Raw genomic sequence first — 16,794 nt, forward strand, 5'->3', positions numbered from 1 at the left:
CTCTATCCCATTTTTATCATTTTACCATCATATTTTCTTGTTTTGTAAAGTCTGAGATACATCAACAGCAGGGAGAATGATTTATACAGAAGAAACTGACTGATTAAACGGAAGACACAGTGAAAATTGACTATAAACTCCAATTGCTGACAAAAGCACCAAATAAACTGTAAAAAGAGTATATTTCTCTTATCTCTTTAATTTACATTAACCTTAGGTAAGACAGATACTGAAATTAACTGTATTGGGCTAGAGCAGTGTTTCTCAAACTGTGGACCGCTGGGGCTCCGCATAAATTTTTACGCATGTAAAGGGCTCCAGAGCCCAAAAAATTTAGGAACTGCTGGGCTAGAGGGCTAATGGCATATTAGGTTGCATTAGGAGCAGCATTGCCAGAAGATCCAGAAAAGTGATTATTCCCCTTTATTCAGCTCTGCTGAGGCCACATCTGAAGAATTATGTCCAGTTCTGGGGTCCCCACTATAGAAAGGATGTGGACGTATTGGAAAGGGTCCAGCGGAGGGTGACAAAAAATTATTAGGGAGCTGGAGTGCATGACCTATGAGAAGAGACTGAGGGATTTGGGTGTGTTTAGTCTGCAGAAGAGAAGAGTGAGGGGAGATTGTATAGCAGCCTTCAACTTCCTGAAGGGAGGTTCCAAAGAGGATGGAGAAAGGCTATTCACAGCAGTGACAGATGGCAGAACAAGGAGCAATGGTCTCAAGTTACAGTGGGAGAGGTCTAAGTTGGATATTAGGAAAAACTATTTCACTAGGAGGATGGTGAAGCACCTAGGAATGGGTTACCTAGGGTGGTGGTGGAATCTCCATCCTCAGAGGTGTTTAAGTCTCAGTTTGACAAAGCCCTGGCTGGGTTGATTTAGTTGGGATTGGTCCTGCCTTTGACAGGGGGCTGGACTTGATCACCTCCCTCAGGTCTCTTCCAGCTCTATGACTCTATGTATTTCTTTGATTGTAAGGATGTTTCTGGAGTTCTCTATCCTATCACAAAAACAGCTTCAGAAGAGGAGAGAAGTTTTACTTCTGAGAAACATAGGTACTCCAATGAGGTCCTTTGCAAAATATCTAAAGAAGTGTCCCTTCTCTCAAGGACTTTGTTAACTCTTGTGCTCATTTAGAAGATTGCACTTAGCTTGTCTGATAAAGAAGATAATTCACCCTGACAAGTGCTGATTGTGACTGGGGGGAAACTGGTATAAGATATACCAGAAATAGCATTTTTTGTCAGTAGAAGCTGCATCTTCAGTAGGCAGGCTTGCTGGTACAGCTGTATTGGCAAACCTTCGGTGTAGATCTGTCCTTTGGTACCCAGTTCTCATTGATTTCCAGTGGGAATGAGCTGCCTTTGCATGTATCACCTGGTTCGAGGACCCCTTGGCGGGGCGGCCAGGACTGAGCAGGAGCCAACGCTACTTCGGCAGCTGGGGTAGGGTGCGGGGGCCAGGGCTGTTCCGAGGGAACTGACCCGCATGATTTTGATCTTCCACACTGTATGTGTTTATGCCTTTAAACATCACATTATTTGGGGAAGAGATACTTCAATTTGTTTGGCACAGCTTTCCTACAGTATAACTCTACATTCACTGATAAAACTATGGGAAAAATAAAATCTAAGTTAATACTGATTATTAAAAACTAAACTACACTACAGCAAAACCTTTATTATCCAGCACTCTGTTAACCAGAAAACTTTGTTAACCAGCATTGCCTCCACCCACATTTTTGGGCGCACAGGCCTGGCTTGGTTTACCATGACTGGCTTAATTTTTTATTTAAGAAGTACTAATCATCTTTAACTCAAAACAGACACATGAGACCAACTGCCTCTCACTACACAACTACCAATATTAAAAACTTGAGTTTTACTATTATTGTCCATTGGTTTTTCATAGGTTGATGGAACCCTTGGGTAACCGGATTATTTCCTAATCCCCGAGCGTATTACTGTATTAAGTGCACAGGAATCAGCACACAGGTTAAGGCCAATGAATAACATGCATTGTGTGCGTACAGATGCAATGTAAAATAACACGACTGCTTAAAATCAATTACCACAATGAATATGCACATACATCTTTTGTCATAATGAATATGCAAATGTTTCAGTGCCAGTTCACAAAAAGTTTCTGAATAAGTTTGCCAGTCCATGGTATAAAAAAGGTTGGGAACCACTATCTTTGAGAATCTGAACCTCTGTTCCTTGCTCCTGATTTTCTGTTTGTACCCATTCAACACAAATAACAGAAGCTGACTGCAACTTTAGCTTTTGTGCTTCCCACACATTCTCTGTATTTCAGTGCCAAATATATCTTAATTGTAATATATTTCAGCAGTTGCCTTTAAAAATCTGTCAGTGGTTTATATGATTTAAAGCACAAGCAAGCAAGCAAATTAGATAAAATTAATATTTCCTGGTTGCTTTTTTTGGGGAGGGGAAAAGAAGCAAAATTAAGAAACTAAATTTTAGTAAATACTTGTAAACCAGACTTCAAATAGTAATTTTTTGTGTTTTACCTGCTGTACCTGATTCGAAGACTTGACTTAGTCAGTTCATTATGTTCAATTTCAGCCTTTTTCATATTAAATATTTTTTTAATCGCATTTGCATCCTGTCAATTAGAAGAAGCATAATTCATTTAGAAAAATGAGACTCAGTGAGTCAAGGATTTACTCTAATTGTATAGATATAATTGGACACATTTAAAATGATGTGAAAAGAAAAGTTAGGGGTTCATATTTTTCTTGATAGAAAACAACTTTGTCCAGCATCAAAAGTTTGTAGCAAAATCTAACTTGAAAGGAGACTTCCCCTCCTTAGAAAGTTACATTTATGTAGTGCCTTTCACCCCAAAGTCCTTAAAAACTGAAGTTATGCAGTAATCACTTCACCTCTGAAATTCATTAACTGCTGGGTACAGGAGGGTAAGTAGACAAAGAAATACATGCGTAGCATGTGAGTCAATTGACAGAGAAAAGGAAGTGGGAAGGAAACAATGAAGAGTAAGTCTTGGATGTATGATACATGCAGACTCTTACAATATATGGAATAGCATCTTTAATGCCCATGCAAAGGAGGCACTGCCTCCATTCTTTAAGGTCTTATGCTGCAGAGCTCCCCAGAGTAAACAGCACGGAATTCAATGTTTTGTGATAATGAACAGACAGTGAGGTGCTACACATGCTTTGAACCTGTAATTTCAGGAAGTCTAGGCATTTCTAACTTAGTAGCAAGTAAAGAAGCCAGGCTGATTCATGTCCCATTTGAAATCCAATTGGAAGACAGAAATATAGAGTTGCCAAACACAAAAGAACTGTCAACAGGGAAAGAAATACAAGTCTCAAACGTCTAAGAAGGAATTACAAACAATAAAAGGTGTCATAATTAGTTGATAGTACCCTTTTTAATATTTCCAGATAAATTAGAAATGCTGTAGTACCTATAAAATACTACTGTATTTTAATAATTTTAAAATATTCAATACTAACAAAGGAGATTGAATTCCAACTTTAATTGTCAAAGGAGTATGAAAATAACCTTAAATACTTGAGATCCAGGCTCATTGTACGTTTTGGCATTCTTTGCTAACAGATCTATATCCTTGGCCATTGCATGAATGCTTTTATAACTTCCATTCTGCAGAACAAAAAACAGAACAGTTTTTTCTTTGAGAGAAAAACTGATACTTTCTATTGTCACAAAAAGAAAATGCGAAAGGTCTTTCACATTGAATAAAAACATTTCTTTATATGCTGCATAACAATTTGAGAAATTCATGGGGGGGGGGAGAAAAAACAGATACAAATATAAAAGGATTTTTTTTTCCTGTGACAGTCCTACTAATGCTAAATGAACAATGCACTGACTCAAATTATTTTAATAAATTAGATTATGCAAACTTTAAAAGCACACATCATTCTGATTATCATTTTAATTCATCTCTATCCTTCACTTCAAGTTCAGTATGCATTCACAGTCAGAATTTCACAGATTCTGGAATTAGAGATTAATATTTCATTTTAAAATTTAGATTTAAACTATTTCAGCTGGTATAAATCACCAGGTTCTAGCTCAAAGAAATCAAGGTAACAGCTAACTAAAACCAAACAAGAATAGGAAAGGGTAAGGTGGGAGAACACAAAATGGTAATCAGAATGACTTAAACTTCAATATCTCAATTTGCCATGGCCAGAAGTGACTACATAATACATAGCCAAGAATCCACAATAACTGGCATTTAATTCACATCAACAACTAGTAGTTTAAGACACTGAACTTTAAATGGACTACTTTTGGCACACTAGTCCAGAAATGATGTCCTGAACTTCATAGCAATATAGTTTTCATTTTCTTAATTTACTGGTAAAAATTACACGAACTACTGATCTATATAAACTTTTGCTTCTAAACTTAAAAAAACCTTATTTTTTCCAAAATTACAATGTACAGATCATTGACATGATCATACTGTACCTGTATCCTCTGGGCAATAGTCTTAAGATCTATGGGTTCTTTAATTATTGCATAATAATCCGGATATTGCTAGAAAACAAAAATAATGCATTTATTGGTTGTACACTGGCACAAAGATCACAAGGGAAACCATACAAATCCGTATTAAATAAGCTTTTGAAGTTGATGGCCTATAACCAAAGACAGGTGAGAAGACAGATTATCACCACAAAACAGCTGAAAGATTATATGTACATTCAGTACTGCAACTGGATTTAAGTTTTATTCTTAATCAGCATTATTAATGTCATCATACCATTAAGATAAACATTGCTCATATAATTAATTTATAATTAACCATAGCTGATAGTAACTACACTCACTCTGAACTGAGCTGTGACTTCAGAACAAAATTTAGATTACAGTAGTAATAAGAATATTTCAGGGTTGATGCAAAGAAACATTTCCACCGGAAGAAAGCTACTAAAATAATAAACAGTTCTTAGAGCCAATTAAGAAAAAGGAAACGTTTCAACATTCCACAATGTGATATAAAAATACTATTTCCTCAGAAACAAACAATGATTTTGTAACATTGTCTTTTATCGGATGAGGTGTAACAATATCTTAACATTGATAGTTAACTATTAGACATTAGCAAATTATTAGGTGTGTGTATATCTGTGTTAAAATGTTATTGTACATTGTCTGATTAAACTGGTAATGGCTTCTTCAGTAAACAGACATGGGGGGGGGGGGGATTTTCACTGCAAAGCAAAATATTATGACTTGGTAGTGCTTGAAGTATTTTTGTTCACTTGACTGTCTCACAGTCAGCCCCCAGTATCAGTTATATGACTTTCCAGACACCAACTATAGAACACGAATGACTTCATTTCATTACTTACCACTTTAGAAGGAAGTTTCTGAAACAGCTCACTTATGAGACGCCCTGATGGATTGGTGGCTATGGCTACAGCTTCAAGCAACTGTTCAAGAATCTCTTTCAAGTAGCTTGGAGAAGACTGGTATAAGGAAATGAAGTTATAAAAAGCTTTGAGAAAGATTTCCATTTTTGGCTTATGCAAAATATTTCAGTGCAAATGTATAACATTTCTTTTTCAAGAAAAATAAGTGGAAAACAATGACTAGAAAGATGACCACAACTTTTCAAGACATAGTACAACGATTATGCATTTAGTAAGGCAAGTGAGTAAGTCTGAATGCCACATAAACAGATCTGTGCATGAAATGTGTATCAGTGTTACACAACAATAGGCACTGTCATGTCATGCAATGCTGAGATTTGTCAGGTGTAGCTCTAGTATAAGTCCTGGTTTAAGGCAGAACACAGACTCTGAGTATGAGTGTCCCTTCTGAAAGCATTCTCATAGGGCCTCAGGTTTTCTTGTACCAGGCCTCAGATTATGCAGTTACAGAGATCATATTTATTATAAAACTTGGACTAAAGTGAAACCACAAATGCAATAGTCATATCACTGATCATCTTACAACTATTTCTTATGAGTTCACTAATATACACAAACATATTTACAGAAGATAAATAGTTACATAGAAGGTGTGTCTAGACTACATCCCTCTTTCGACAGAGCGATGTAAATTAGACACTTTGAAATTGCAAATGAGGCTGGGATTTGAATTTCCTGTGTTTCATTTGCATAATTGCGTCATGGCGCTCTTACGAAAAAGTGCTATTTCGAAAGTGAAACCACAGTCTAGACGCCTTTTTTGAAAGATAATAGAAAATAGACACCTTTTTCGAAAGATCCTCAGATTTACAGGATCTTTTGAAAAAGGCTTCTAGTTTCAAAAGAACCCTGTCTAGACTGCGGTTTCACTTTCAAAATAGCGCTTTTTTGAAAGAGCGCCATGACGCGATTATGCAAATGAAGCACGGGAAATTCAAATCCCAGCTTCATTTGCAATTTCGAAGTGTCTAATTTACATCCCTCTGTCAAAAGAGGAATGTAGTCGAGACATGCCCAGAGACTAACTAAAATCATTACATTTTTCTGTGCACGTGTAAGAACCCTTACACAGCATACTGGATTATAATCTAATGATTTAAATTATACGTACACATCCCATTACCTGTTTTGGCTCGGCTTAACCACACAGACTGATGTCCTTACATAAAGCGAGGTTAACTTTACTCTGAAATCCCACACCTTTTCATCTCTCCAGCAAACTATAGCTGCATATCTATACATGCTATATAACTATATGCTTCCTACTTACTACTTCAGAAACTGCCCCTTGATTGTCATGCCCTTCATCCTCTTCCTCCTCCTCCTCAGCATCGCCTTTCTGAACAAACTCATTCTTTGTGCGCATATACAAATCCCACAGTTTGCAGGCAGCTTTATATTCAGGTGAATCTGGCTGTGGGAACGAATCAAAGAGCACAACATTCATTGCTAGCCAGTTATTTAAAAGTGTTCTTAAAATTCTGAGCATTCTGAAGTGAAATATATCAAAAAAATAGAAAACACAACAATCACTGATTGTGTAATTCTTCAACACAGTGATATCAGGAACAGTATTATGAATTTAAATGATTATGAAACAGAGAGGAGGTGGCATATAATGTAATCTCTTTACTAGGATCTGGTCCATGCTAGGGAAACATTTTGGAGCCACTGTGGTACCGAAACAGATAAATATTGCCATAACATTATCTTACATATGAAACTGGATATATCTCCTAAAAGCACAGACCTGCTATTGTCAGAATATATGAATTTGACCCTTTAAGTGACATTTCTTTACCTTATAGTAAGCCTTTGCATTGTTAAATAGTAGCTGAAAGTCAGCTGTCAGTAGGTTCACATCATCATATTCTTCCATTTTTAGCTTTTGTTGGATTTTCATTAAATCAATAGGCTGAGAAACCACTTCATAGTAGTCTGGCTGATTTCTGTAGGAACGAGTAAAAACCTTAGCATCTGAACACTGAAAGTAAACCATACAGTATTTAACTTTTTGTACAAGTCTAAGAGTAATGCAGAAATGTTTCTAATATGTTTTTGCTACAACTCAAACAGCTCACATTTACAAACAACTTTAATATAAATGAATTACTACAGATTTTAAAATTTGTTAGTAATTTTTGTAAGTTTAAGATAAAAGTCTGTCTTCACCTACTCCATTCCCAAGGGCCAGTTAAGAGTTGTTCCCTGGAATATATTTTCTAGTATATTATCCTTCCACTTTTGAAGACAATTTTAGAATTAAGCAGAGCTCAATGTCAGGAAGGCTTTATAATCAATGGTTCATACTAAATCAAATGTTTAATTTTCTGACTGAAAACAGACACCTGTCTCTCAGTTGTTCAAAGACGAGTGCCATCAAATAATAAATCAAAACCCCTAATGCAAGCTTGTTGTATATTTAATGCATAGGTTTTGTAACTTTTTACATGGATAAGCTATTTCGCAAAATCCACTTGTTCCAGGACTAACTCTCAGACCTAAGTTTCTTACCAATAAACGCCACCTTCTTACCTTCGTTTTGGTGCCCTAATGAAAAGCTCACATAAGAGCCTGCCCTGTTCATCTTTGTAATCTCGGATAGTGTTGTATAGTTCATGGCACACAGCAATCTAAACAACAAGAACAGTCCAGTGAGACAATGGAAATGCTTAAGGAAGCAACGAGCTGAAGGTATTTCTGTACTTGAAATGCTACTGCTGCATGACTGTAGCGCTTCAGAGTAGATACTGCCTATGCTGACAAAAGTGGTTCACCTGCCAATGAAGGCAATCCATTTCCTGAGGCACAGGGGCAAGTCCGACTACAGAATTCTGTCTATGCAAGGGCATAGCTACACCTCTCAGGGGTGTGGATTTAAGCTGATGTAGGCCAGCCTAAGCTCGAGTTAGGCTAGGAAGGTGGGGAACAGGAGTGCTGTGCCATGACATAAGTTATTCTACAGCATAGGTATTAAGCACCCAGCCCACTGTATTAACATAGTACTATGGAACACCCAGATCCTGCAGAATCTTTTCGTAGGTTTTCTTTTTTTAAAGGGAGTTTCCTAGCCCTGATGTTTTCAAAGGAAACTTCCCAAAAGCAAATCAATAGTGTTGACTACAGACTCAAGACAACCCCAAAAAAATTAACTAAGGGAATATGGTCTCAGCTGTCTCACAGTTCATCTCACTGGGGTGCTAACTAATACTTTATGATGACACTTCAAATGGCAGCATTTAATATTTCTTTGCAGATAATTTTAGCAGCTGGAAGGAGGATGGGGAGAAAGTGAAAGCCATAAGGTGTAGAAATCAGAAACTATTACAGAGAAACAGATGCAATGGGAAGAGAGACAAGAAATACAATGTCGATGAAGAAAAAAGAAAAGTAGCTAAAGTAGTATGGGGAACGGGAAAAAAAGGACAGAAATTGTGATGACAGCCCAGGGCAGGTGGAGATATAGGGGGTGAGTGGGTGTTGGTGTTAGTGAGGTGGAGAGTTTGTTTGGAGTGTCCTGACTCCCATCTGGCACTCTCAAGACAGCAGCCCATAACTTCCAGGGCAGAGGAAAGACACAGGACTCTCTCCTGGGCTGGGCGGAGGAGGGGCAATTTACAAAAATTTCCCAGGTTATGCATGGGAGGTGGGGTGCTAGGGAAACTCTATTGTTTCATTAATGTTGTAGGGAGCTTAGTCCAAGTAAATCTGCCCTTTTCTTGTTGAGGCTGGAGTGAGGAGGAGTTGGTATTCATTACCAACTCATTGGTGACACAATTACAAGATCTGAAATATGCCAGGAAAAATATGATGGGGAGGGAATAATGTAGCACCTTGCTATTTTCCACTGTTAGACTTATAGAGCAAACACTAAACAGTGAATCCTCTGCAGTTCTAGACCAAAATATTTTTTACCTAGTATCAGGAAGGAAAGACAAAGAGCTTGCTTTTGACCATGTTGATTTGTTAGAAAGCCTGGGCTAAAATTGAGTATGAGAGACACAGATCTAGAGCAGAGAAGAGGGCTGAGAATGTCTGCAATAGCAGATCTTAATGCAGGATTTGACTTCACTAGTATTGTTGTTTTTTTATTGTAAACTTTTAGGCTGATTTTGTAGATAAGGATTCAGAAAGCCTGAATGAGGCTGGAGAGAGGCTGTTCTCAGTGGTGACAGATGGCAGAACGAGGAGCAATGGTCTCAAGTTACAGTGGGAGAGGGCTTGGTTGGACATTAGGAAAATATCGAGCCCAGGGTTAACTGGGGACTCCTCCCCCAAGGCTGTTGCTACACTTCAAAGGCAGAAGTGTTCTTCTCAACTAATCGAATAGTAGATGCAAATTGCATCCACTATTCAATTAGCCAAATAATTGAAATTTTACATCTCTAGCAAGAGGTAGAGTATTTTTTGTGTGTAACATCTGGAGTTCTATTATTTGTGGCCCATGAAAATATGTGCACCTTTTGGACCATCACAACTTCTGTCCTTTTTTATTTTCTCCCCATACACTTTTAGCTACTTTTCCTTTTTCTTTGTGCTGACGGTGCATGTCCCCACACAACCTCAACAGTGGTGCTGCACATAAGAAATTTCAACCCGCCCAAAGATGGAAAATATCAGAGTGAACACTATCAGACATCTCCACACGTGTAATTTGATATAGTTGCTCCATAGCAGCCATTTTAGCTGGTGTGGAATCAGTGCTACTGGGCTCAGAGGAAATCATTACTAGCCCCCCTCAGTCAAAATTAGAGCTCAGGACAGGAAAACACCCAACACAATGATGGAAACTGAAGCTGTTCCTACGAGTTCCCAAGACATGCAGAACACCATCCGAATGGGATAAAGCCTGGAAGAACACTTTGCAATCCCAGGAAACAACAGAACACTATGTTGTCCCCTTACCATACATATCACTAAATATAAATCACTTTTTCAACAGCAAATGTTTCTTAACAGCTGTTTCAAAAGGTATTCCGCATTTGGATTTATGCAGTAAGAAAGAAGGGGTATTACAATGGTACTTACAGGATCTACAGTCGGGAGATTGGAAAGTCTCCTCCTTTTCCTGCTTGGGCCTGGTATATTTGTTGAATGGTGACCATCATCAAAATCTCCCCCACTGATGCTGCTGGACGGAGAAGTAGCCCTTCGTCTCTTGGAACCCATGGAATCCAACTTCTTCTATAATAAAGAAAGATGTTCTTAAACTTATGGCTTTGTGTCCAGTCTCTTTGGTGAGAGTGAGCTATTGAACATTCAGTTCTTTAGGATGTATGTATTTAAGATGGTTCACAGTGATTTAGTTATGTATTACTACCTGATGAAATCATATAGCTAAACCACTGCACAGGTCTTTGATAGATTACCTGATAATCCAAACTATCCTAAAGTTTTATACTGCCATGCATCACCAAAACATGAGTGTGCCTTGATTCACAGAGGGTGATGGAAATTAGTGATGTAAAATCCCATTTAATCAGTTATGGGATTACGTTATGTTTAATCACCCTTCCCTTGTCGGGTGGAGGACTGTTCCAGCCACCACTGGTTAATCGTAACTCGTAAGCATCACCCGGTAAGGGTGATGCTTACCAGTTAACTTGTTAACCATTCACATCCTTAATGAAAATTTAACAATAGTAACAAGTGTGGTTTTATAAATCACCTCTCAATACTTAAAAGTCTCAGAGGACTAGCCATGTTAGTCTGTAACTTTAAAAAAAACTAGTGGCCCCACTTCCTCAGAAGTGTGTGTGTGTGTGTTTCTATCAATGCTTGTGATTTTATCATTCCACACATGATAATAAAATGAGAATTTTTGTTATGGCAGATGAACTACAGGCTGAACCTCTCTAGTCCAGCACCCTCAGGAACTGACTTGTGCCGAGTCAGAGAACTTGCCAAACCACAGGAGGTCAATATTGTCTAGCGGCATTACCAACATTTTCACTGCTTACTGGGTTCTTAGAAGACATTTAGGGGTAAAGTAAAGCTAAGTAACAGTACAGAACACTGACAGCCAGGTAAACCAACTTTATATGACCATGGGAAACTTGGCCAAGCAGAGATCAGGCTAACTAAAATCATGCTGGACCACAGATGTTGCTGGACCAGAGAGGTTCAACTGTATGTTGGTGATTCTGATTCACAAATACTCCATACCATGTCAAAAAACAAACAATACTGATAATGTAACTCAGAGTCTATACTAACAAGTTAAAAAAAAAATCAAATCACAGCTGCCACTTAATGTCTAGTCCCGGGATCACATAAAAAAGGGTGTGGTTTGTCACCCTTGTTATTATATTTTCAAACTCTCCCATTCTCTCTCAAATGCTAAAATAGGTGTGGAATGGACCAGCTCAAGCAACTGGCACTGTAACAGACTATCTCCTCTTCCCCATGGGTTAGAATTTACTAACATAGTGACTGAAATTAATAACTTTCCAGTAACCACTGAGTAGTTTTTGAAACAAGCAGGTGCATGTAACCCAATTTCTACTGACAAGGTGTCAGTATATCGAAAACTCATCTCTACTGCCACTGTTGCTACGTGTCTCAAAGACTAAAGATTGAATTGATTTTCTAATAGAATCAAGGCATTTTTCCTGAACGTGTTTTTAAAGGTGCAACAGCCTGGCATAATTACATTAGGATATTTCTTAAACTTTTTAAGAGCAGAATTAATTAGCAGCAAGTACTTAAATAAGTTGAATGAATATGAAAGGGGATTTGTTATGCACAGGATTAAAAAAAAAAATCAAGTCCAGGTAGGGAAGAGGGGAGGATGATGCGTATATGATCAATAATTTACCAGATTTACCAGAGTACAACCAGCACCACGAAAAGCCAGTCTCCTCATAGTGTCTGTCTGCTGACCAAGCTAAGATATTGGGAGAAGGTAAGGCTTTAAAAGTGTCAATTCAGCAAACCTGTTAGTACAGTCTTAACTGAAAGAGAAGAAGAAAAAGGAGGGGAAAACAGAGGGGAAAGGTAAAAAGGAGAGAGTGAATAGACAGAAATTCAAGGAAAATAGAGAGGAAAGGAAGGGGAGGAGAAGGAACATATAGATTAGCATTTTTAGGATTTGTTTTTAACAAAAACAAACATCCACATAGTTGTCTTTCTGTGTAAAAAATACTCTGGAATTTCTAAACAAAACATTTGTATGTTCCTAATTACCCTGTTGACATGACAGATTATATAGACAGTCTTAATCTAAAAGCAGAGGGAACAACTGCAATATTGTAAACTGATGGGAGTGGAGAAGCAGGATAGCAAATGTAAAATTTAAAAAAAGTTTAAAACTCTCAAAAAAGTAGTAAGACCCTTTAGCAGTAGCCCACATAAACAAGAAACATATTTATAGGTGTTTTATGGCTCTCTTCAGTAAACACTAACCTTCCTTATTAAACTTTAAACCCAGTTAGAAAACTTCAGCCACATACCCTATTACACGATAAAGTTTACCAACATAAGCTTGTGCAACAAATACTTCAATTTACTTGTTGAAAAACACTTCTATCAAAACCAAGTTGGAATATCAACCAGGAAAATAAAATACAAAGCTGTATTTTGTTAGCAGAATAGCTATACCTTATCAAGGCCAGTTTTTCTTTTAAGACTGATTTCCTAATGGATACAGAGAACTGTACAAAAAAACAGAGAATAAAATTAGTCTTATCTATCTAGTTTGCACTACTTTACTATTTGGAACAAGAACCAAAAGACATGTGAGACCATTTGTAAACTAAATGGCAATTTTTTCCTATGCATTTTTACACTGTACATACACTTGCAGAGGAAGTTTAAGAGCATATTAAGCATTATGTTTGAATGGTTTCATTTAAAGGTCTCGGAGGTTTATCTCCCTGTAATAACTTAGATCAATGTAAAATCTATATCAAGATCTGGACACCATCACATACCCAATTCAGTAAGAATCATCATAAAATATCTGCCAGCTAGAAAATAATACCAAATACCTGCCAACATAACATTTCAGAGCCTGAACTGCATTAAAGATTCTCTGGCTCTCTATGTTTCTGTACAATAATCAAATTACTGATAATAAAAGAATACCTTAAATTTAAATGAGAAAGTGTAGAAAATATAGATTTCTTCTCAATGGTGCCTTGTGGGTAAACAACAATCTCTCTAATTACAATCACATTTCTTCCTTGTATGAGGTAGAGAAAGTAGTGAGAGTTATTCACATGTTCCAACATGGCCTGAGAACAGCATCTCCATAGAACTCCCATAAAGGATTGCTTTAAAATCAAGGGTTGGCAATAATTTTTGATGGGGGGGCCACTCCAAGAATTTGCTAAGTAATAAAGGGCCACACTCTTCTAGAGGACAAGATGCAGGGCCTGGGATGGAGGTTAGGTGCAGGGGGGGGAATCAGGATTGGGATGCAGGAGGTGATGTGGGGTCTGGGAGGCAGTTTGGGTGAAGAAAAGGGTTGTAACCCAGGGAAAGGGATTGTGGTGCAGGCAGGGTTGTGTGTGTAGGAGAGGATTCTGACCTGAGGGAGAGATGTAGGAGGGGGTACAGGAGAGGGCTGTGATCTAGGTGAGGGAGCGGGGTGTGGAAGTGAGTGGCGTGCCAGATGGAGGTTCTGACCAAGAGACATTTACTCTAGGCAGCTCCAGGCCAGCAGGACCCTCGGGAGGGCTCCCTGCCTTCTGCACCCACCCCACACACCACAAAGGAACTGGCAGCTGGGGCCATGTATGTCTTCTGCACACTGCTTGCATTGCAAGCATGGCCCAGGCTGCTCCCATTGGCCAGTTTCCGTCCAATGAGAGCTATAATATTGTACTGGGGGGTGGGGGTAGGGGCAGTGCATGGAGCCCTTCCCAATGGGGTGCAGGCTGCAAAAAGATGCACATAGCTCCAACAGTGGGCTGTTTTGAGCAGCGTGCGGGGACACAGTATGCAAGGAGCCTGCCCGAGGGCCCTCTTGAAAGCGGGGTGTTCGCAGCCCATAGGATCACAGCGGGATGAATCTGAAGGTTTGGTGGGCCAAATCCAGCCCGCTGGCCATATTTTGCCCACCTCTGCTTTAAATCTTGAATATTTTACATAATCTTTCCAGCCACTCTTAAAGTCAGATCTTTTATAATACCTTCTTCTACAGCTATTCACTAAGAGATCTCTTTTGCTAGCCCTAAAACATGACAGGTCACTCATTGCCAAACTGTTTCTCAATGATGTTTCTGTAGTAATCTATTCAGAACTCATCAACTTATTACAAATATCTAATCTCCTTGAAAGAGGCAAGCTTTTGTACATATTCAAGATGACTTACTTAAAACAAGCCAAAAGGGTTTTAACAAGCATGTACCTTTCCACATTCCTTTAAAAACAACCAATAAGGCAGACACACAGATGTCAAGAAAACTATTTTTTGCTATGTGGGCATCCTTCGCATTACTGCAGAAACCGTTTTCAGATCATTGGTAAATGTCACAAAATGACAGAGGAAACTAGGGATACAAAGGGTTAATACTTAAGAGATAAGCATGCCCTTACTGGCTTACCTGGGTAACCCTGGCCCTTTCTGACAACAAAAATTAGTACAGGATCTCCCCCAGGTGCCGCCACCTTGGACAGGAGGGCCAAAACTGAAGCCCAAGCCTCACCACCCCAGGGTGCAGGGCAGAAGCCAAAGTCCAAGTTCTTCAGCACTGACTGGGGGAGGAACGGCAAAGCTCTTGATGACAGGGGTCTGGCTCTGACCATAGGTCCCTGTAAGTCTAGCACCAATCTTGGCAATACATTAAAATGGGGCTGCATTCCAATTTGGGGTCCTGACACACAGTTTGAAAACCTCTGCTCTGGACTAAATACAGTAAACTTCCAATAATCCGGAACCTTTGGGATCCACATTATCAGATATGCCGGACTATCAGAAGGAGGGGCTATGAGGGGGGGGAATGACACCCCAGACGCCCTCATAGCCCCCCCTTCCGATAGTCCGGCTCTGCCCCAGGAATCCCTGATTCAGCCGCTGCTGAAACTGACCAGCAGCGGCTGAATCAGAGACGCCTGGGGCAGAGCAGCTGGAGTGCTGCTGGGTTGGTCCGGTAGTGCCAACCCAGGCGTCCCCAAGAGCAGCTGGGGTGCTGCTGGGTTGGTCCCACAGCGCCGCTCCATGGAGCTACTGGACCAACCCGGCAGCACCCCAGCTGCTCTGCCCCAGGTGTCCCCAAGTCAGCTGCTGAAACTGACCAGCGGCTGACTCCAGGAAGCCCGAGGCAGAGCTGCTCTGCCCCAGGCTTCCTGGAGTCAGCCGCTGGTCAGTTTCAACAGCAGCTGAATCTGGACGCCTGAGACAGAGCAGCTGGAGCGCTGCCGGGTTGGTCCCCGCAGCGCCACACCTCGGCTCTGCGGGAACCAACCTGGCAGCACCCCAGCTGCTCTACCCCAGGTGTCCCCAAGTCAGCTGCTGCTGAAACTGATCAGCGGCTGATTCCAGGAAGCCCGGGGCAGAGCAGCTCTGCCTCAGGCTTCCTGGAGTCAGCCGCTGGTCAGTTTCAGCAGCGGCTGAATCAGGGACACCTGGGATGCTGCCCAGTTGGTCCAGCAGCCCCGAGGGGCAGAGCTAGGGGACCAACCTGGCAGAGCCCCAGGTGCTCTGCCCCCGGCATCCCCGATTCAGCCGCTGGTCAGTTTTAGCAGCGGCTGAATGAGGAAGCAGGGGGCAGAGCAGCTCCAATGGTCCGGCTGCCCGGAGCACTTCCGGGTTCCTGATGGTGCCGGACCATCAGAGTTTTACTGCATGCCTAATTCTTTCAGCCTTTTCTCAGAAAGGGACAAAATACCGCTTCTGTCCCAGAGAACATGTCAGGGCAGGTAGAAATGATAGACAAATTCACGTGAATGACAGTCTTACAAATCAAAATACAGAAACAGGATGATGTAATAGATGGTCTCGGCCTCAATTTTTTCACCTGTAAAGTACTGGGTGCATAGTTAACAACTGTAGAATACTTGAAGATGCGTATGTAGCTATACAAAAATATTTTATTAATATTTATAGGGCCATATATAGACCCAATCCTCCCAAAAACCTTTTACCGAAAAGGCCTCACAAACTTTCCTAGAACATGTATTCCTTTAAAGTACCATTTAGTAATATTTGAATATTAGCAGACCTGTATTTTACCCAGTAGTTGATCAAATAAGTGGTCACATTCTGTCCCTTGTCCATTACCCCTTCAAAAATTAATAAAGAAATAAATATGTGCATTTAATGTTGCTAACTTTATCCTTTTACAGTACATCATTCCCTCCACTGACTTTTCCTCATATGGTCAAACGTGTT

The 16,794-nt window shown here is 39.9% G+C and overlaps 1 protein-coding gene across 24 annotated transcripts in view; it reads right to left on the bottom strand.

Annotated features, from left to right (window-relative positions):
- The window catches only part of PBRM1 (polybromo 1), an 89,984-nt gene that overhangs the window by 72,174 nt on the left and 1,016 nt on the right, over positions 1 to 16,794 (bottom strand). For 4 of the 24 annotated variants that reach the window (XM_089781070.1, XM_089781067.1, XM_089781066.1 and 1 more), the window contains exons 2-11: positions 13,059 to 13,111; positions 12,277 to 12,345; positions 10,488 to 10,643; positions 7,995 to 8,092; positions 7,261 to 7,408; positions 6,730 to 6,873; positions 5,379 to 5,495; positions 4,492 to 4,560; positions 3,556 to 3,654; positions 2,544 to 2,629 (exon numbers count right to left, since the gene is read on the bottom strand). In XM_089781070.1, the coding sequence (XP_089637196.1) occupies positions 2,544 to 2,629; positions 3,556 to 3,654; positions 4,492 to 4,560; positions 5,379 to 5,495; positions 6,730 to 6,873; positions 7,261 to 7,408; positions 7,995 to 8,092; positions 10,488 to 10,643; positions 12,277 to 12,324 (965 nt within the window). In that variant the 5' untranslated portion in view covers positions 12,325 to 12,345; positions 13,059 to 13,111. Of the gene's footprint in view, positions 1 to 2,534; positions 2,630 to 3,555; positions 3,655 to 4,491; positions 4,561 to 5,378; positions 5,496 to 6,729; positions 6,874 to 7,260; positions 7,409 to 7,994; positions 8,093 to 10,487; positions 10,644 to 12,276; positions 12,413 to 13,058; positions 13,112 to 13,544; positions 15,383 to 16,794 lie in introns of those variants that run through there. The other 20 variants (XM_089781068.1, XM_089781065.1, XM_089781064.1 and 17 more) reach the window with 15 other exon arrangements.

This window comes from Pelodiscus sinensis, chromosome 11, assembly GCF_052426305.1.
Source record: "Pelodiscus sinensis isolate ZL-2025 chromosome 11, ASM5242630v1, whole genome shotgun sequence".
NCBI lineage: Eukaryota > Metazoa > Chordata > Testudines > Trionychidae > Pelodiscus > Pelodiscus sinensis.